Source organism: Metarhizium acridum (assembly GCF_019434415.1).
Source record: "Metarhizium acridum strain ARSEF 324 chromosome Unknown scaffold_564, whole genome shotgun sequence".
In the NCBI taxonomy this organism is placed as follows: Eukaryota; Fungi; Ascomycota; class Sordariomycetes; order Hypocreales; family Clavicipitaceae; genus Metarhizium; species Metarhizium acridum.
In genome coordinates, this window is record NW_027094040.1 from 28,452 (window position 1) to 47,474 (window position 19,023).

Below are 19,023 nucleotides of genomic sequence, written 5' to 3' on the forward strand. Positions count from 1 at the left end.
GGCCTCTTGTTCGTTGGCATAAGAGTTACATGCAAGAGACGGCACATCTCCGTCCTATTTATCACTGGTTTCGACGATAGCTCTGAAAGAATAGGAATAAGCCCACTATGTGGTCCCACCGTCTTCTCAATCGAGACGATCCGTACACAACTCCCGTCCATATTTTCTTTATCTCGCCGGCGCTTATCTCTCGACAACCTAGGTGTCAACATCTGCCCGTGTGCTCTGTATCGGTGACGAGCCGGCAACCCGAAACCGGAGTGCTTGTAAGCTGTCATTACATGATGTATCATGAGCCGACGTGTTCTGCGTATCATGGGTTACGTCCGCGTATAAATAGGATACATCTCCAAGTGCCTCCATCTGCCATCCTGATAACTGAGCCAAATGGACCAACCTGCATACAAAACACAAATTGATGCCACCGCCGCCTTACATGAGCAACAAATCCCAGCTACATAAAATAAAACATAAGGCTCCGTAATCATGCCCGCCAACGTCATCCGAGGCTCATTCGCGGATCAGACGACCTTCGAACATGCTTCACCCTGGCCATGTCGTCCATGTACAAATCCCAAGTCCCCTTATACGGCGACCTCGTCCGCATCGTCTCCGACGTCAACCAGGGAACACTATAATCAAGCCTCGATCCAAAAACACTCTCAATGCGCTACGGCGACGCCCTCGGCCCCTCGTCTATGATCGACATTGAGCGCCACGGCGCAATTCGTCTCGGCACCGCCCGCGAGCTACACACCGTCAGACGCATCTTGGCCATCATCGGCCTCTACCCCGTCGGCTACTACGACCTCACGCCCGCCCGACTCCCCCATGCACGCCGCCTGTTTCCGACCAAAAACAAGAGAATCACTCTCCAAAGACTCCTTCAGAGTATTCATCTCAGTCCTCCGGCCAGAGCTCATCAAGGACGCCGCCGTCGAGACCCTCGCCCTGGACCCCCTTTCCAGTTCACCCCAGAATTCACGGCCATCCTCGACAGGACGGATTCGCAAAACGGCCGTCTCACACCCGCCCAGAGCACGCGCTTCGTCGCCGCCGCCTCCCTCCATGACTACACGTCGCTCAAGGCGGCGCACTCCATCCTCGCCGATGTGGCGTGTTTTCCATCTGCCCATGTAAGCCACCTGACGCCCCCAGACGTTGGCCATTGTTCCCGCCCAGGAGGCCATGAGACGGGAGGGTCTGGAGGTCAAGGCCAGTATCGAGGACGCGCCCCCCCCCCCCCAGCCCCACGAGGAGAAAATGCCCCATCTTGAGACGAGCTTCTGGCCGTCGAGGAACCGGCTCGGTTTGCCGCCGATGAGGGTGCTCGCAGGCTAGCGCAGGCGTTGCACAGAACTGGGTTCGGCGAGATCGGGGAGCGAGGCGCGGCCGTTGCTCCCCGCGGACGAAGGCTGTACGACGCGCCATGGCCAGCGCGCGAGCATCTCCAGAGGTGCTGGGTGACGCGGCGGCGAGGGTGTTTGAAAGGTATCCCAATACGTGAGAGGACCTGAGGACGCAGGACCTGGTGTACTTCTCGTACCGCGTCAGGGGGAGGCCGGCGGTTGGCACGCGCGGCGTACACGGTCGGCGAGCTTGTGCGGCGAAGCATCGTGGAAGTGAGCCCGACGATATACGAGGACTTTTTGCCCCTGTCCGCCGCGGGAATGTTTCAGTCGAATGCGGGTGCCGGGGCGGCACGGGCGTTGGATGCAGAGGTGGATGTCAAGGGCTTGCAGTCCGCGCTTGGTGTTGAGCGTGACGATTTGCATCGCCATATTCGGGATACGAGTATTGATGAGTGCGCTGCGCAGCTTGGCATAGAGGTTTTCAGTGTCTTAGATGTGAGGTAGGTGCTGGGAGAGTTGATGTGGTCAGCAGTCACGGCGAGCATAGTCGGGTCGAATCTTGCAACCAAGACCATGGAAATAAGATCATCATCCAGCTAAATGTATATATATATATATACGGTCACTCGCGTCCGATTTCTCCCCTCTCGTCCTCCCACTCCCCATCCTCCTCCATTTGCTCATTCGCCTTGAACTCGGCATCGCCCGCCAAGCCCTCGCTGTCAAAGTCGTCAAAGTCCACGTCGCTGTAGTTCTCATCCTCGTCGTCTTCATCCTCTTCACCGTCTCCGTCGCCAGATTTCTTCTTCCTGGCCTCCTTTTCGGCTTTTTTCCTCTCCACATTGGCCTTTTGCTCTTTTCTGCGGGCCTCCTTCTCCTGTCTTCTCTTCTCCCATCGCTTCTCAAGTTCCCGAATTTCTTCGCGGCTCTTGTGCACATACTCGTGCCACATGATCTTGCCGGCGCACAGTCCTTCTTCAACTTTGCTAAGTCGTAGGCGCATGCGGGGCCCCAGCTCGACGAGTTTGACGGCTCTTCGCTCAACGTTTTCTGCTTCCTCTTCAGGTTCTTGGCCGGCTTGTTCGGCAGCCAGACGGGCTTTTGTTGACATTACTCTTCTGGGGGCGTTGTCGACAACCTCGACTTCCGCGTCTGTGTCAACCTCGCTGCCACTGGTAGCGTCCGTCATGTATCCGTCGCCTGTTTCACCCCCAATCATGTAGTCGGCGATGTCTTCGAGCTTGCCGAGGTTGGGCATGCGTCCCTGCCTGCTTGACTTGGTCGTCATTAACTTTTCAGCTGCCTTGATTCGCCGCAGAGGTTTCGATACCGTGGTGGACTTTGTGGTAATGGCGTAGTGTCTGAAATTCACAATGAAGGTTCCGTCTTCTTCCTCGGACTTTTCGCGATTCAAGAGGAGGACCCGTCGGATTGTCTTGAGGGGGGTCTGTTGCGGATTGATGGGGGGGAAGAGTGATTGGAAGACAGTGGTGGCGAGAGATTCGAGGTGTTTGGGGACCTTGGACTTGGCGTCGGCACCTGGTGTGGCGAAGTTGTTCATGACAAGCTATAACAAAATTTTTACCTCAAGTTAGCGACCTTTGCATTCTGCGTGCGGGAATACGAGCAACTGAACATACCAACGGGGGTGTCAAAAATTCCTTCCCACCACCTCTGGGGTGTTTCTGAACTCTCTGGACATCTTTGCAAAGCGAATACTTTTCGACGCGGAAATGCATTGTCGGACCGCGCGGCGCAAGCGCCATCCTCAAGTTTGTGTTGCCCGTCTCTGAGCGGGAAAACAGCATCAGATGAGTAACACCAAGAGGTCCGCACATGACAACATAGTCCTTCAACTTGTTCCCTCTTCGCTCCTTCAACCGACTGGCCGTACCGGGTTCCATGACTTTGCGCACATCGGCGGCCAACTGGCTGATGCTGGAACCGACCTCACCCGCCCCGATCCGGATGACCATGCTCTTGGGGTCGCGGGCAGTGGCATGGCCGGCTGAGGCTGTCTCCGGGTTGTTGGCACCAGCATGTGTTCTCTTCTTTGTTCGTTTTCGCGCCATGATTGTTGGCTCGTGACAGAGGACTGAGATGTTTTGATAGTGACAACCTGATGCTGTAATATATGATTCATGAATAGAAATGAAGGTTTCGTAGACGAGAAAAAATTGAGTGGGGCAATGGGCGATAAGCAGCAAATTGTCTCCTTTGGGCCAATCCACACGCGCGATAAGCCTGGCCCCGCTGAAATTTTCCCGTCCCGTCTGTCACACAAAAAATGGGGCATCGCCAGAGGCTTTCTTCGGAAGTAGTTATATAACCAACCACTCCCATCACATTATTTCTTCCCACATCAACAGTCCATTCTTTTGCCGATTGATTGGGCGACCCTGATACGTCTTCTCTGTCTCTGGTGGTCATAAGCATTCTTGACAGCCATGGTTGACATCAAAAGGAGAAAGGTTGCCCATGGCGCACATACCAAACGCCATGTGCCCATGAGCAGTCCCCCACGCGCTCCATCTTCAGAACCCGAGGCTTCAAGTGATCAAGAAGAATCAGCAACTCTCGACGAAGCTGCTTTAGAGGAATCTGATACTCAACCCAAGACTTTCAAACAGCTGGTAAGCATAGCAGATGCTCGTGCCCTAGGCCTCTGCTCTCACTGCTCACCAATCTAGGGAATCGTTGACTCGTTATGCGAAGCTTGTGAATCTCTCAACTATAAATTCCCGACCCCCATCCAAGAAAAGTCCATCCCGGTCGCCTTGCAGAATCGTGATATCATCGGTCTCGCTGAAACTGGTAGCGGAAAGACAGCTGCATTTGCGCTTCCCATCCTGCAAGCTCTCCTCGACAAACCTCAGCCACTATTCGGCCTCGTCCTCGCCCCGACCCGAGAACTGGCGCACCAGATTGGGCAATCATTCGAAGCTCTGGGGTCATCAATATCACTACGATGTGCCGTTATTGTCGGCGGCTTAGACATGGTCCCCCAAGCCGTTGCGCTCGGAAAGAAGCCGCACATCATCGTGGCCACGCCTGGACGACTAGTGGATCACCTTGAAAAGACAAAGGGATTTTCGCTGCGCACACTGAAATACCTGGTCATGGACGAAGCCGACCGTCTGCTAGACATGGACTTTGGTCCTGCGATTGACAAGCTGCTCAAATTCATCCCGCGCGAACGACGGACCTACCTCTTCTCCGCGACGCTTAGTTCCAAAGTCGAGAGCTTGCAGCGGGCCAGTTTGCGAGACCCCGTTCGCGTCAGCGTCAGCAGCAACAAGTACCAGACTGTCTCAACGCTTCTGCAGAACCTCCTTGTCATCCCACAGATGCGCAAGGACACGTATCTCATCTACTTAGTCAACGAATTCACCGGCAAGTCCACCATCATCTTCACACGCACCGTGTGGGAAACACAAAGAATAGCAATCCTCCTCCGAACTCTCGGATTCGGCGCCATTCCTCTACACGGCCAACTCTCACAATCTGCTCGCCTCGGAGCCCTCAACAAATTCCGCTCCGGAACCCGCGACATCCTCGTTGCCACCGATGTTGCAGCCCGTGGTCTGGACATCTCCAAAGTCGACGTCGTTCTCAATTACGACCTGCCGCAGGACTCGAAAACCTACATCCACAGGGTGGGCCGAACGGCTCGAGCGGGCAAGTCTGGTATCGCAATCAGCTTGGTGACGCAGTACGACATCGAAGTGTTCCAGCGAATTGAGGCCGCGCTGGGCAAGAAGCTGGACATTTACCCCACCGAGAAGGAAGAAGTCCTGGCGTTCCAGCACCGCGTCGAAGAGGCGCAAAGGCACGCGAGAATCGAAATGAAGAACTTGTCCGAGAAAAGGCACGGCAAGGGCAAGAGAGCCAAGGGCACTAGCAAGAGGCATCGCGACGATATGGACAAAGAAGAGGGTTAAAATAGCTAGCCACGTAATCCATAGTTTAATACGTTGCTTCCATGCGCAGTAGAAATTATGTATGGCCCATTAAGTGAGTAGATGCATACAATAAGCAGCGGCTTCGGGATCCGGCGGTGTGCTGGTCCGTAAACACTGTTCCAACTGCACGCTCTTCCAACCCAGAAATGACCCTCACCCAAAGAACAAGAACAAGCAAGGGCATTAGCTGACGTCTCATTTCTTCTAAAACTGGGTTGGAGAGAAGCCTGATGGGTATCACGCTGGTGAACCCAGGACATGCGAGAAGCTACCAGACATTCAATTGAGGCATGTCCTTGGCTTCACAGGCTCCTTGACCTGTTCCACGAAGCTGGTAAGAATTCAAATCCTGGCCTGACAACCGTAGTATTTACACAATGTAGTATCATTCCCCTACAGTACGGCATGCTGCCAGTTTACAACACTACCCAGCCCCTGTCATCTACTAGGCTACGAGTCCTCGTGATTTTGGGTGTTCCAAAACAGTTATTCCATCTTGCAATCCTGGAGCAAGTCAAATAGTCGCTACACGTACGATGGACCAACAATGTGCATTCGTGAAACGTGTTCATTATACAATGTTCCCAGCCTAGCAGCGCCGTTTGTCCCGAATGTAAAAACACACATCACAAGTTCGCACACACCTGCCCTGTGTGCAATATCCTCTGAACGCAATTAAAGGCATGCTCCGCCTTAGTCTTCTTCCTCAGCCTCTTCTTCTTCTTCGGCTTCCTCCTCCTCATTCCCGTCTTCGTCTTCTTCCTCTTCTGCGTCGCCTTCTTCCTCCTCGGCTTCCTCGTCTACTTCCTCGTCTACTTCTTCGTCACCCTCCTCTGCCTCCTCCTCTGCCTCCTCCTCCTCCTCTTCATCCTCCTCTTCATCCTCCTCCTCTTCGCCCTCCTCACCCTCACCCTCTTCTATACCAGCCATCTCCGTATCATCATTACCTTCCTCTTCCTCCTCTTCCTCCTCTACCTCCTCTTCAGCCTCTTCGTGCTCGCCTTCCTCTTCGTCATGATCTTCCTCATCTACCTCCTGTTCAACTTCTATTTCCTCACCCTCACTGTCCTTCGTCTTCCTCCCCTTCTGCCTCTAATTCTCCAACTTCAATTTCGTCACCCTCCGCCTCCTCTGCTTCCTCCGCCTCCGCCTCCTCCTCGTCGGGCTCCTCTTCATCGTCCTCCGCGTCTTCGCTGTCTGCTTCGTCCCCACCCGACTCAGACCTTCGAAGATTGGGGAACAAGAGTCCGGGCGGTACATCGTCGTCATACCCTTCCGGCACGTCACTAAGATCACTCTCATCATCCGCAGAATCATGGATACTACCAGGATGGTCTTCTTCATCCTTGTCCTCCATTCGGGAGTCACCATGTTCTTCGTCTTCGACTGCTTCTTCATTGTCCTCTCCTTCACCCATTTCTTCGTCAACATCTTCGCCAGCCTCTCGGCGTACCTGAGCATCTGGTCCCTCAACACATTCATCGTCATTATGAACCATGCTACCATGTCTAGCAGGTGTCTGACTACCACGCTTCGTGCTTGACATGCTTCCAACCCGACTCTTAGTTGTAACAGACTTTGGTGCCTCCATAGCACGCACGACAGCTTGCTCTGCCTTCCGTAAAATCTCGGGCCGGCGCACACCGGCCAGTCTCCTCGCGCGCGGAATAGCCTCTGCTTTATCGGTCTCCATTGGCGTAGCGGATCCAGCTGCACTGTCTCCTCCGCTTGGCGGATTAAGGAGATTACTGAGTGAGCTCTTTGGCTTCGGCTCAGCTTGGGCTACGGCCTCTAATTGAGCTGCGACTTCCTTGGCGTGGTTGCGCTCCTCTATGATTCTCCCCGGCTCTAGTCCTGGAAGAGTTCCGGCAACGTCCACATAGATTGTCGTGTAACAATCGTTGATGAGATCGTCAATTGGTGCGACCTTCATTAGGTTTCCATTGAGCTTCTTGACTTCAATGGCCTCTTTCATGCATTCGAAGGCTGTATTTGGAGCTCCATCACCACCAGCCCAATCGGTGATCCTCTCGCTCATAATTTCAAACTCCTCATTCGACATGTGCTTGAATGCTTCATCGGTGGTGACTGGCACCTTGTACGCTGCACGCAACAGCTTCACGTACTCAGTGCAGCTATACTGCCATAAGTCTGCAAAATGGTAAAAGTCCGCACCCTTTTTGCGAAGTCGTCTCAAAAGAAGCTCCAGATTTGTTCGGTCCGACATGATAACCAGAAGCTTTGTCATGAAGCGAACATATTGCTCAGTAAAGACGTGGTGACGACCAGGCCGCTCAGCGTCACACTTCCACACATTCATTACCATTGTTTTAGTGAACATGTTCTCCTTCAGGATGGCAAATGCGGCCTTGGCTTCTACAGTGCCGTCGCTGTCCGGCGCAATGTGCTTCTCATCAAAGAGAATCTTGGCATGGCGCATGACGATTCGATGTTGCCAGTTGGACTTATCCTTTTCACGAAGCTTAGTCAAGTTGCGGATAATGTACTCTTCCCAGTCTTCCGGTTCAGAGAAAGACGCGAAATGGTCATTCGAATTTACAACAATGCCAAATGGCTGATCCGCCAGAAGCGATGCAGCTTCTGCTGCGGGAATATCCCCACGATCGACGAGTTTGTGCAGGATAGAGACCAACTTATAATGCGGCTCCAGAATCGGGTCGCTGTTCTTACTCTTCCTGGCGCTTTGTGCTACCTCAATCGATGTTTTGAGCGTATCCAGTACCATCGCCATGGTAATGGGGCTTTTTTGATCGCTGCTGTCAAGGCGATCCCGGGGTGTCTGATACATTTTCCAGAGACATTTTCCAAGCATGTACGGATTCCTATTGCGTGTTAGTCTTTGAGTTCTCATATTGAATCGGGGGTTTACGCACTTCCAGTTAAGCGGTTTCCTTGCCATCGCTTTTCGAAACAACCCGGCGGCAAACTTCCAAACTTTGTACTGTGACATTTGATCGTGCAGAATCCTCTTGAAGGTTCCGGCACCCATGTCTTCAATGAAGAATCGTTCTTGATCCGAATGCTGGAAGGGCTCCATGGCAAATGGCTCTCGACTGGAGGAGTAAAGTCTCATGCCGAATTTGTGGTATAGGTCGTGCAGCGGATCGCTATCTGTAGCAATTACGCGTTCATGTCGAGAATGCGACAGGGCTAGGGTATAACAGTGAATTGCGTTTCGCTGAAATTTGACCAGCTCCGACCGATCTTTGTTCATCTTATCTGCTGTCCACAAAACGGATTCATCTAGCTCATAGTCGAAACACTCTGCAAGTCGAAACCAGGCATCCCATCTGTCAGCAGTAAATTGTAGTTGCAATCTCAAAAAAGTAGCTCCGATTCGAAGATCATCTGTAGCCCCAGGAGTCTGCCGACGGTTTAAATCTACACCTTTGAACTTGGTCAAAGCAATCATTCCCAACAAGAAGAACCAGCCATGTCTAGCAAGAGCGCCTTCTGGAATGTTGACGGTCACTGCGTCGACAAATACTTTGCCGGCGAGAGCTTGGTATAGTCTGAGCGGATGAATTGGCTTTTTTAGCATTTCCGTGAAGTTACGTAGGTTATGAATCATCTGCGGTGTCGATTTGGTCTGTCCAATGGTTTGCTGCATGTGTTCAATGGTGGTTTTCAGGTCTGATTTAAGCAAATCTTTCATCGTCATGCGATTTGCAAGAATCATTACCTTCTCAACCAGTTGCATGGCCTGTCTCTTCTCGAGTTTCTCATATGGGCAGCCATGATCTTGCACCTCCCAGACGCCTACGCCAAGTTTCAAGCCATATAAATCATAAAGAACTTGTTCCAGATGATCTTCCCAAGCCTCAATTTTCCTCATCCTAAGGAGTTCTATGCGCATCACCTTGAGGAAGATCTTGTTTGAGGCCTTACAGAACTTGCGGAGACCAAGAACTCTATGAATGGCGGCGAGATAGTCCGCCACATCGTTCTCCAGCATAGCCGTCTTCTTTTGTGATAGTCCGGCTTTAAACATTGTAAACAGGAGGCACCAGGCGCGGACCTGAATATCTCGCAATTTGTTGATTAGGGCCACAAATGTATTGTTGCTCGTAGCCAGGCTGGTGACGCCAAGTCGAGATTCGTCTTCGCAAAGAGCAACAACGTGAAGAAATGAGCATATTTTCGCAATGGTGGCTGAGCTCGATTTCAAATGCTCGTCATCGATGATATCAAAAGATGTGCCATCGTTCAATGACATGGACAGAGCCTGAATAACAAGTTCATCCAAAGATTTCAGAGTTCGCATAAACAGGTGTTTCCGTGAATCATCTGGCATCTTGGCATACGTCTCCCCTTCTAGGTCGTTGACCACCATTTCAATACTTTTGAGAAGACATGAAAACCGCTTCGTGGGATAGTTAATAGCTTCGTACGCATCGCCCAAACGCGACCACAAGAAAAGTCGTAACTCTGTACTACTGCTGGTAAGGAATTTCCACACGTCTTTCATGCCCTGGGTAGCATTCTCCGATATTGGCTTTCGGTTGATACTTAAATCTTCGGAGCCGTCCGATACATCATCCCTTCCACTGCTATCCTGTTCACTCTTGTTCTGTTTATCGTCCTCCGGTACCGCATCATCGCTCTTTTTATCGTTTTGATCTTCATCGGCCTTGCTGCGAATGTTGATTGCGTCGTGTTTATCCACGTCATTGGGTGTTTCGTCGTCATCCACTTTCTCTGCCGCCAAACTACTTGACTTCTGTTCAGATACATAGACTGAAGTTGGATTTAGGACGGGTTCAAGTGTCTCAATGACTAATAACGGATCTTTCATTTCATCCTGGAAAAGACCCAAAAAGAAGTCCATCGTATTCAATTTCGAAAGTTCTCGATCTGCAGCAGCCGGAGAAATCACAGGCATAACAACGTTGTTAGGCAAGATGATTTCCTCTACGTCCTCGGCAGCCAAGAAGTCCCGAAGAGAAGTCCATAAGAGAAGAATGTGGTCCCGAACGGGGCTCTCGGTTAGAGATGATACCATCACCGATGCCCAGATGAATCTGACACAAAGAGGGTCTTTGTGAGACAAATCTAGCAAGTGGAGATAAGTTGACGTTGCGTTAAGCCACCTATCAAGCCGATACTTGGTTTCCATCCGCGTAGCAAAATCGACGGCGCTGTTAGGGTTCGTAATGCGTTCATAAATATCGATGTGTAGCTCGAAAATCATAGGTAGTATGGAGTTGAGGTCGACCAACTCTTCCCTAGAAACGAAAGGCTCATTTAATATATGGTTGATTCGGGTATACAAAATCGTGTCGACCCTATTGAGCATCTGTACAACAGCAACTTTCATAGTATCAGACCATTTTGAAGTCGAATAACTAGCACTGATAGCGCGAACCCATTCAAATGCGATGTCGTCACTTGTCAACCAGTCCGATTCATTTACAACCATTTCTGCGAACTTCCTGAGACCCTGGGCCTCAGCAAATGAAGGGATGTCATCATGGTCCTGCGAGCCCGATTTGGCATGTTCGAGAAAAGATGATAAGCCCAGCGTGGCCTGCTCGTTCTTGTTCAGGAGAACTTGCGCCACGTCTTCATTGAAAGTTGAGATGACTCCGTGTAGATCTGTCGCGCATTTGTGGCTCAGCTTTGGAGGTCTGCTTTCGGTGGAGCAAGAGTCGAAAAGTTCCTGCAGGCAATCTAAAGTCAGGTGATCCTCTACCCCAATATTTTCTAGTATATTCTTTGTGAGTTGGAACAAAGTGCGGTCTGCTTCTTGATATGGCTGAATTTGTGCCGAGATTAAGGTGACGGGATCAGTTGTTTCTTCAGTAAGAGCTGTTTCTGTGCGTCGGCGGACGCGTTTGCTCCTCTTCTCGGCCGCGTTTTCATCATCCACGCCCTCGGGCAACCCAGCGACCGATTGGGACCGCTTTCGCGTCGAAACTGAGGTAGATCTTTCTTTCGGATCTTGGTCAGGTTCCTTTGGAAGCTCCTTCGGCACTTCTTTTGGCGGGTTAGGAGGATTGTCCTCTTTTGTGTCCGGTTTAGCCTTGGTGTTGGCTCTAGAGCCTTGTCTAGTTGATCTTCGTACTACGGGGGGTCCTTCAACAGTCGGTTTGACTTTTTCTTCAGTCTTGGGTTTGGGCTCTGGTTTTTTTCTCTGCCTCTGGTTCCGGCTCGGGTGCAATTACAGGTTCAACTTCAGCTTCCGTAACCATCTTGACATCCTCTTGCGCCGCATCCAGAACTGAGCGGCAAGCTTTCAAAGCTCCCCTGGTATCTTGAATACACTTCATCAGTTCTATTCCGAGCTCTGACCAAGACTTGACCGGCTCGATCGAAGATTCGGTCGCATGCGTGGGGGAGAGGGCCTGTTCACTATTTGGATCGTCGGCAGCCTCGTCGACTTCGGGGCTGGAAGGTGGGGGGGTCAAAACGGCAACGGGGTCAGGGAGAAACGGAATCGGGTCTAAGTGACGTTTTAACAGAGCAGGCATTTCTCTCTTCAACCAAGGCGCCATAATGGGATGCGATAGCGCCATGTCATCATCAAGAACTTGTAGGTACTCCTTTAGTTGTTGGCCAGCAAAGCCTTCTGCGAGAGACGGAGGATTAACCTCCATGATAGCAGGATCATCGTCAAGTTCGATCGCGGACTCCAGGCAATATCGCTTCACACGACCAGAATTCAAAGAACTTGCGAAACGGGCCATCTTTCTCCAGAGTTCTGGATCTGACGGGTCTTGGTCAAGGGCGGCTGTCCAGTTGTCAAGGACTTTGTCACTATTGTCGGCCCAGTACTTGATGCGTAATTTCTTATCCCATTCTGGGTCTGCCTCACACTTGTCTTTCAACTTGTCCAAGAAAAACTGACCATAGTTCTTGTAAGACATGTACAAGGCTTGGGCGAGACTTGCTGCAACTCCATCCGCTCCGCCGGCATCCATGCCCAAGGCGGATGAGAAGGAGTCGACAGAAGAAGCTTCAGGTCGGCCATCTGCTTGTCGCTCCGCCCGTTCATAGTCGGTCTTTGCTTCGCGGTATTCGAATATCTCGCATTTGAAGAGTTCTTGATATGCAGCATCGGCGGCGTCTCGCGACTTCAGGCCCTGAGCATGGAGTTTGAGGGCAGCCTGGAACCGTTGCAGAGCTTTGTCGACCTAGAATATGCATCAGTACATGGCTGACTTATTGTGAGGGAGTTGTGCGGCATACATGCAGTTCCTTCGTTGTGTCGATTTGCTCATCTTCGTTTTCTTCGGGTTCAAGATTGATCGCCTGGAAGGCGGGCTGAAAGAGTGGCATTAGCTAGAGGTTACGTTGCATACACTTTCAAATCAGTTTACCATTGTAGCGGTATTTTTCAGATGACTATGATGATGCTGTTGTTTAAAATGGCCTCAGTTGTGGCACAGAGGAGTCATTGTTAGGGTTGTGATAGCAGTCGGGGTGAAGCATCCAAGCTAGATGGCGGAATGCTTAATTGCTTGCCATCGCGTCGCGCCAGCTCAATTACTTACGTATCCCTGTCACTTAACTAGCGTGTGGCGTTTTCTGGAGACCAGGCGTGATTGGCTGGCTAGCCGGCATAGAGCCCCACTCTTGGTTTGGTCAAACCACGTGTAATAGTGGCGCGGTTCAGGGCCAGCGGCTTGAATTGGATGGGGATGTGGCTTGAATGCACAAGTGTGGGCAGATTGGCGGCTCAGAGCTTCGAGCGACTGGCCACACTGCATATCCTGCATCATCCCGCTCTCGTCCCTTTCCCCAGCTCACGCCCTGCAAGTCGCTTCAGGCTCGCGCATTTCAACGGCGACGATCGACTGCACTCAAATACGACTTCGGTGTCGACGTTAACCGGGCAGACACGCAGCCGCCGGTCTGTCAGCCACCTTGACCACTCCCGCCCAGAAGCCAGCGGTAGTCCCTGAAATCGAGCTCTCACGAGCTTCCCGCAGCCATGGTCGCCCCGGCTGTGCCAGAGTATGGAATAGAATATAATACATTGACCATGACGGATTCTAATATGACTGTAGGGTTACTGAGGAGGTCCTCCACGAGTCGATTGATGCCAGAACCGAATCCCTGGTTGCCTTGCGAGAGCTTGGGCCTCCTGACCTGGTACATCTCCTGAAGCAAGGTGTGCGCAATACAGGAAAGCAGGTATGTAGCTGAAGAGGTTTCTTGTGGTTAATAACTAACATGTCTAGACTGGTATTTACCATCATGTCACCGGTGTCGATGCTTCCTCGTCCGCCAGTCTTGCAGCCTACATCAACACGCTCACGTACAAGGACAACGGCCCGAATGCCACTTCAAAGATTGTAGAGGGCGTATACTGGTGCGTTCAGGTTGTTATGAGTTACGAAATGACGTAGCAACTTATATATTTGTATCATTATAGCTGCTACAATGCGTTTTCTCGGCTGGACATGCGCGTGCACGTGTCCATTCCCGGTACCGTCGAGAGCTATTGCGTCGATGAGCGAGGAGAGAAGCGAAAGGCCTCAGACGAGCTGTGGCTGGAGACATATCTCTGCAGCGTCTTGAGAGCATACTCCTACGCGGATGACGGCAGTGGTGACACGATTCGAAAGATCATGGGCGTCAGGAGATTCAACCCCGTGACCAACACCGAGACAGAGCAACGCTTTCTCAATGCAGCAGAGCAACTTTTTTTCAGAGGCTGGCAGCTGGGATCCGATTCCGTTGTTCAAGTTCCCACAAATGTTTCTAACCACCTCACCACGGGACTTCTCAAATACCTTGAAACTACCGGCCGATACGCATCGGGCATCAACCTATTCGAGAAGCTTCGCACACAGAGCATTGAGGTGTCATCATTGTTGTCAAAAGTCATGTTCATGGGTAACGAGGAGGTTTCCGGCGTCAAGAACTTGTATCAGTCCTTACAGGAGACACCCATGGACTATGTCATGCTCGACACACAAGCGGAATTTTGCTCAAGAAGGCGCAGAAGGCCGAAACGCCGGAAGCGAGAGAAGAGAGATTAAAGATGGCACTTGGCTGTGCAGATCGCAGTACTGTCGCCGCTCCAAGCGAGTTTGGCACATGGGCACGGCTGGCACAGGTCTATGTTGCTATGGAGGACTGGGAGAACGCGCTTACCACGTTAAACTCATGCCCAATGTTTACTTATCAGGACAAGGATACTCCTATCATGCCCGAACCGAGAGATGTTCATCTGCCAACGCTCCCCGAGACGCGACTCGACGAGATCGACAGCGAACCGGAATCCAGATTTTCAGAACAAGTCGACGCCAGTTTGCTGGGGCTTCGAGCTGCGGGTTACCGTGGCACTTTCAAGCAGGCATATAACATTCTAACAGAAATGACCGCCAAGATTGGCTGGGATCAGTTGCTCAAGATTCGCAGCAATGTGTTTGTCATGGAGGATGAGTATCGAACGGAGAAACAAGAATCATCACACTCTGGTCCCTCGAAACGAAACGCCAGCATAGATGGTCTCCGAGGTGCTCCCGATCCGATAACGAATGGTGAAGGTGAATCGGAGAATGAAGATGCCGAAAACCCGAGCGACAGAGATCCTGCAGAAAAGACGGCAACCAACGGCGAGACCAACAGCGTCGAGAAGCCGCCTCACGCCATTGATCCAAAAGAAGTAAAGGCTGATTCCGACCACGTAAGTTGTACTGTTATGCCATGCGTACCACAAGATAAACATTCTTGGTAACATCTCGGCGCAGAGCACTCCAGATGAAGAACACTTATCAAAGCTTAACACCAAGCGTCTCTGTGAGAGATGGCTGGACAGCCTGTTTATGGTTCTGTATGAAGACCTGCGTGTGTACACTATCTGGCGGACACAAATGGCCCAATATCGGGCGCAGCAAATGCAGTATAAGAAGTCGGCAGAAGAGTGGGAAATTCTCGGGGCCCTTGCTGAACGTCTGCAGCATTTTGACGAAGCTGTCGAGGCCTACCGAGCGTGTCTATCGCTGCGATTCAGCCCCAAGTCCCTTGCTGGTGTATTGAGGGTTTTTCAAAAGACTAAGAACACAAGGGATACTGTAGCAGCAGTGATCAGGTTGGTAACGTGGCAGTACCGATGGTACAGCGAGTTCAGCCCGGAACTTCTGTACACCATTCGGACTCTGATCGAAGATGAAGGTGCAGTCAAGGTCAGGAGCATCATTCAGGCGACCAGTCTGCCTCAGACCGTGCTAGACTTGACGCACCACTACGCGGCGTTATGTGCTACGTTTCGCAGCAGCGGAACTGATGGTTAGACATGCCAATACGCGGACGATGGAAAAAGCGGACAGCAATCAAAGGATGAACAGATAGGGGTAATGTAATGTTTCTCTTTTCTTGCAGGCACCTGTAGCTCAAGGGTTACTACCCTGGCTTGCTGTGCATAGAGGCGTCGATTGGAGGTGGTCGACGGATTCAATACTAACTTCCATGACTCCTCCGTACGTAGGTTACATACCGTCGCATGCGTGTATATGTGAGACGTTTTGGGTAAATGGAGACAGAAATTAAGGTAGAGTGAGGAGATCGCTGGGGGTGTTCATGGGAAACTTTCCAGAGTCTGCACCTCTCACCTGTGTCCTACTGAGACGTCAACTTGGTAGTTTTGATGGTCGGTCAGGTAGTGGCGGGGTCTGGTGCTCAGTGGGTGCGGGGCAAGTTGACAGCTCCGACGTCGTCAAAATTTCCAAGTCGGAACATCGAGCATCGAGCATTAGCCCCAACTATTAAACGTTTTTTCCAAACCTCCATCAATAGTAGTTGTTGGAACCTTGCCACTGCGAATCATCCCATCTGCCCTCCAGCCGCAGTAATATCAGAGCCCGCTCCGCCATGGCATCCTCAGACGATGCATCGCCGCCCGTCGCGATCGTGTGCGTCGGCATGGCAGGTACATTATCAAAGCCTCGCCCTGCCTACATGGGTATTTCATCGAGTAGCTCGCCCTAACTTGACGTCGCAGGCTCTGGCAAAACGACCTTTATGCAGCGCATTAACGCGCATCTTCACGGCAAGAACCAGCCTCCCTATGTCATCAACCTCGACCCGGCAGTGCTCAATGTCCCCTTCGACCCAAACATTGACATCCGCGACTCGGTCAACTACGAAGAAGTCATGAAGCAGTACAACCTTGGTCCCAATGGAGGCATTCTCACGTCTCTCAACTTGTTCGCCACCAAGGTCGACCAGATTGTGAACCTATTAGAGAAGAGAGCGAAGCCTGATGCGGAAAATCCCGACCGCAAACCCATCGACAGAATCATTGTCGACACTCCCGGACAAATCGAAGCCTTTGTGTGGTCTGCATCGGGAACCATTCTGCTAGAGTCTCTAGCGTCTTCGTTCCCAACCGTGATCGCTTATGTTATCGACACGCCGAGAACAGCGTCCACATCTACATTCATGTCCAACATGCTATACGCCTGTTCGATCCTATACAAGACGAAACTTCCCATGATTCTGGTGTTCAACAAGACGGATGTGAAGGACGCATCTTTTGCAAAGGAATGGATGACAGATTTCGAGGCGTTCCAGGAAGCGCTTCGCCAGGATGAAGAGTCGGATGCGCTGGGCGGGGTTGAGGGCGGTGGGCACGGAGGAAGCGGATACATGGGCAGTTTGCTCAACTCCATGAGTTTGATGTTGGAAGAATTTTATTCACACTTGAGCATGGTTGGCGTGAGTTCAAGGGTGGGCACTGGCGTGGATGAGTTCTTTGAGGCGGTGGAGGAGAAGAAGCAGGAGTTCCTACGAGATTACCTGCCGGAGCTAGAGAAGCGGCGCCAAGAAAGGGAGAAGCAAAAGAAGAAGTCGCGCGACAAGGAGTTGGACAAGATGATGTCCGACATGTCTGTTGCTCCCGGTCAAGCGGCTCAACAGAGCGGCGCAGGAAACGACTCTGACGTCGAGGTGGCAAGCGACGATGACGACTCGGACGAAGACGAAGAAGCAGCCAAACAAGGCCTGCAGGAGCGCTACCAGGCCGCGATGGGCGATAATGAGGATTCAATCTTGGCAGATGCCAGTTTTGCCAAATATCTCCATAAGCAACGGTAGTTTTGGGCTCGCCCGAGGCTACGAATGATTTCCAAGCAAAAACAAGGGTCACGGAGTTTAGGTACGGCTAGATGTTACCTCAAGAGATTTAATACCACTGCATTTTTGTTTGCCTCGTGCACTCGCGATGCCTATGTTCTACCCATAACTCCAAACACCATAAGTCATGATTCCAATCCTCCCCTCATCGGCTGTGGACAGCCCGTCTATCGAGCCTCGAACTGCACCATTCTGCGAAGTTGTCAGCATCTGTATCCAAAAATATACAAGGAAAAAGTAGGGAGCAGAGAACAAGTAGGGAGCAGAGAACAAACCTCTTGGTCCTCTCCTTGTACAGCACTCTCCCCGCGCAGTGAGGACAGGCAACCAGCGCATCTTTGCCCAGAGAGACGCTCGATCCGCAGTCACCGCAGAGATATGTCATGACTGAGCGGGAGGCGTGGTCGTCGCGGGTGTTGCCGCGGACGGCGGTAGCGCCGGCGGTAGCGCCGGCGGAAGGGACTTGGTATTCTTCGCGAGGCATGTTGGCGGTGTGAGATGTATAGGATTTTTGGATCGATTTGCGATGTTTGCCTCGACTTGGTGTTTTTGCTTTGCAGGTTTGGAGGCAAGAGTCAAGACGAAAGAAATAGTGGGGCCGATATTTGTCAGGCAGAATTAGGCGGTGAGGGATGCCTCAAGCACTTCCTTGGGCCTACCCTATAAAGAGCTTATTTTCTTTACAAGTTGTTTGCTATATCCCTGGTCTTTGGTATAATATTCCATATCACTGTTCAACTCAATCGGATACAATCATTGGACATGTTACGACGCACGAGCTTGATTCATTGCTACCAGTGTACCACAAGCCTGGGAGAGGGGGAAATCAGCAAAATGAGGTGTCCAACGTTGTCGACTCTGAAGCGAAATAAACCACTCGATCAAAGCCCTCACAAACAATAGCCTGAACATTTGATCATTTCTCTCTCCCGCGCTTTTGTGACTTTAACCGACTCCCGGTTGAAATGGGCCTCTGCTGTGGTGGGTTTCCACCAATCTCAAAAATCTCTCGCTGTTTTGGGCCAGAGTCATTGAGGGACAGAAAAGACCTCCAAAATCGGCTTCTGCGCAACGTACGTAGGGCGGGATTTGTCTCATCTACACGGCTCAAAGACAGAACGCGACGTACTGCAGCTTACGAAATGCATGTCCCTTGCAGACGCGGTGTTATCCGATCCATAGTATGGTCTTGTTGCAAAAGATGCACACCAACTTAAATCGACGTCTTTCGAGTCAAGATGGAGAATCTCTTTAAGATTAACAAGCCCAAGAAATACGGGAGCATCGCTATCAACACAATTGAGCCACGACTATTATAGACAGGAAAGTGAGCTGCTACCCATAGCTACACGGATTTTCTTGTCTGACACACTCTGGAGAAGTCCTTGACATCAAGTCCAGTGATTTTCCCCTCCATTGCGTGTATGAGTGGCTCAAGGAGCCTTTGCAAAGAACACTCGTGCAAATATAGGGTTGTTGGACCACCGTATAGTTCTTTTTCCCTGCCACGGGACACCGAGACAGCTCTACGATGCTTTTCATATTTCCTCGAGTGGCTATATCCAAACTTATCGTCAGGACGGACTTGTTCCGGTACCCATACC

The 19,023-nt window shown here is 51.4% G+C and overlaps 9 protein-coding genes across 9 annotated transcripts; 5 read left to right on the forward strand and 4 right to left on the reverse strand.

Annotated features, from left to right (window-relative positions):
- Nucleotides 1–150: 150 nt before the first annotated feature.
- On the forward strand, nt 151–1,277 carry J3458_019319 (uncharacterized protein; the record flags this gene model as incomplete). Its single annotated transcript, XM_007813588.2, has 1 exon — nt 151–1,277. The coding sequence occupies exon 1, from the start codon at nt 666–668 to the stop codon at nt 1,275–1,277; it is 612 nt and encodes a 203-aa protein (XP_007811779.2). The 5' UTR covers nt 151–665.
- Nucleotides 1,278–1,733: 456 nt separating this feature from the next.
- On the reverse strand, nt 1,734–3,472 carry SSF1 (rRNA-binding ribosome biosynthesis protein). The gene is made up of 2 exons (XM_007813587.2): nt 2,993–3,472; nt 1,734–2,919 (listed from the first exon to the last, which is right to left on the reverse strand). Exons 1-2 carry the CDS (start codon nt 3,422–3,424, stop codon nt 1,975–1,977), a joined length of 1,377 nt encoding a protein of 458 aa, XP_007811778.2. The 5' UTR covers nt 3,425–3,472; the 3' UTR covers nt 1,734–1,974.
- A 226-nt stretch (nt 3,473–3,698) lies between these two features.
- Nucleotides 3,699–5,394, forward strand: RRP3 (ribosomal RNA processing protein). Its single transcript, XM_007813586.2, has 2 exons — nt 3,699–3,985; nt 4,043–5,394. The coding sequence occupies exons 1-2, from the start codon at nt 3,800–3,802 to the stop codon at nt 5,291–5,293; spliced, it is 1,437 nt and encodes a 478-aa protein (XP_007811777.1). The 5' UTR covers nt 3,699–3,799; the 3' UTR covers nt 5,294–5,394.
- A 613-nt stretch (nt 5,395–6,007) lies between these two features.
- On the reverse strand, nt 6,008–10,754 carry HIR3_1 (Histone transcription regulator 3; the record flags this gene model as incomplete). Its single annotated transcript, XM_066121462.1, has 3 exons — nt 6,008–6,346; nt 6,420–8,157; nt 8,209–10,754. 3 exons carry the CDS (start codon nt 10,752–10,754, stop codon nt 6,008–6,010), a joined length of 4,623 nt encoding a protein of 1,540 aa, XP_065973488.1.
- A 682-nt stretch (nt 10,755–11,436) lies between these two features.
- Nucleotides 11,437–12,255, reverse strand: HIR3_2 (Histone transcription regulator 3; the record flags this gene model as incomplete). Its single annotated transcript, XM_066121463.1, has 1 exon — nt 11,437–12,255. The coding sequence occupies one exon, from the start codon at nt 12,253–12,255 to the stop codon at nt 11,437–11,439; it is 819 nt and encodes a 272-aa protein (XP_065973489.1).
- Nucleotides 12,256–13,268: 1,013 nt separating this feature from the next.
- On the forward strand, nt 13,269–14,322 carry BUD7_1 (bud site selection protein; the record flags this gene model as incomplete). Its single annotated transcript, XM_007813584.2, has 4 exons — nt 13,269–13,291; nt 13,345–13,471; nt 13,519–13,649; nt 13,713–14,322. 4 exons carry the CDS (start codon nt 13,269–13,271, stop codon nt 14,320–14,322), a joined length of 891 nt encoding a protein of 296 aa, XP_007811775.2.
- Nucleotides 14,323–14,489: 167 nt separating this feature from the next.
- Nucleotides 14,490–15,579, forward strand: BUD7_2 (bud site selection protein; the record flags this gene model as incomplete). The annotated part of the gene is made up of 2 exons (XM_066121464.1): nt 14,490–14,972; nt 15,037–15,579. 2 exons carry the CDS (start codon nt 14,490–14,492, stop codon nt 15,577–15,579), a joined length of 1,026 nt encoding a protein of 341 aa, XP_065973490.1.
- A 577-nt stretch (nt 15,580–16,156) lies between these two features.
- J3458_019326 (uncharacterized protein) lies at nt 16,157–17,380 on the forward strand (the record flags this gene model as incomplete). The annotated part of the gene is made up of 2 exons (XM_007813583.1): nt 16,157–16,214; nt 16,287–17,380. The coding sequence occupies 2 exons, from the start codon at nt 16,157–16,159 to the stop codon at nt 17,378–17,380; spliced, it is 1,152 nt and encodes a 383-aa protein (XP_007811774.1).
- Nucleotides 17,381–17,564: 184 nt separating this feature from the next.
- Nucleotides 17,565–17,903, reverse strand: RPC10_3 (DNA-directed RNA polymerase core subunit rpc10; the record flags this gene model as incomplete). Its single annotated transcript, XM_066121465.1, has 1 exon — nt 17,565–17,903. One exon carries the CDS (start codon nt 17,901–17,903, stop codon nt 17,565–17,567), a length of 339 nt encoding a protein of 112 aa, XP_065973491.1.
- Between the last annotated feature and the right edge of the window lie 1,120 nt (nt 17,904–19,023).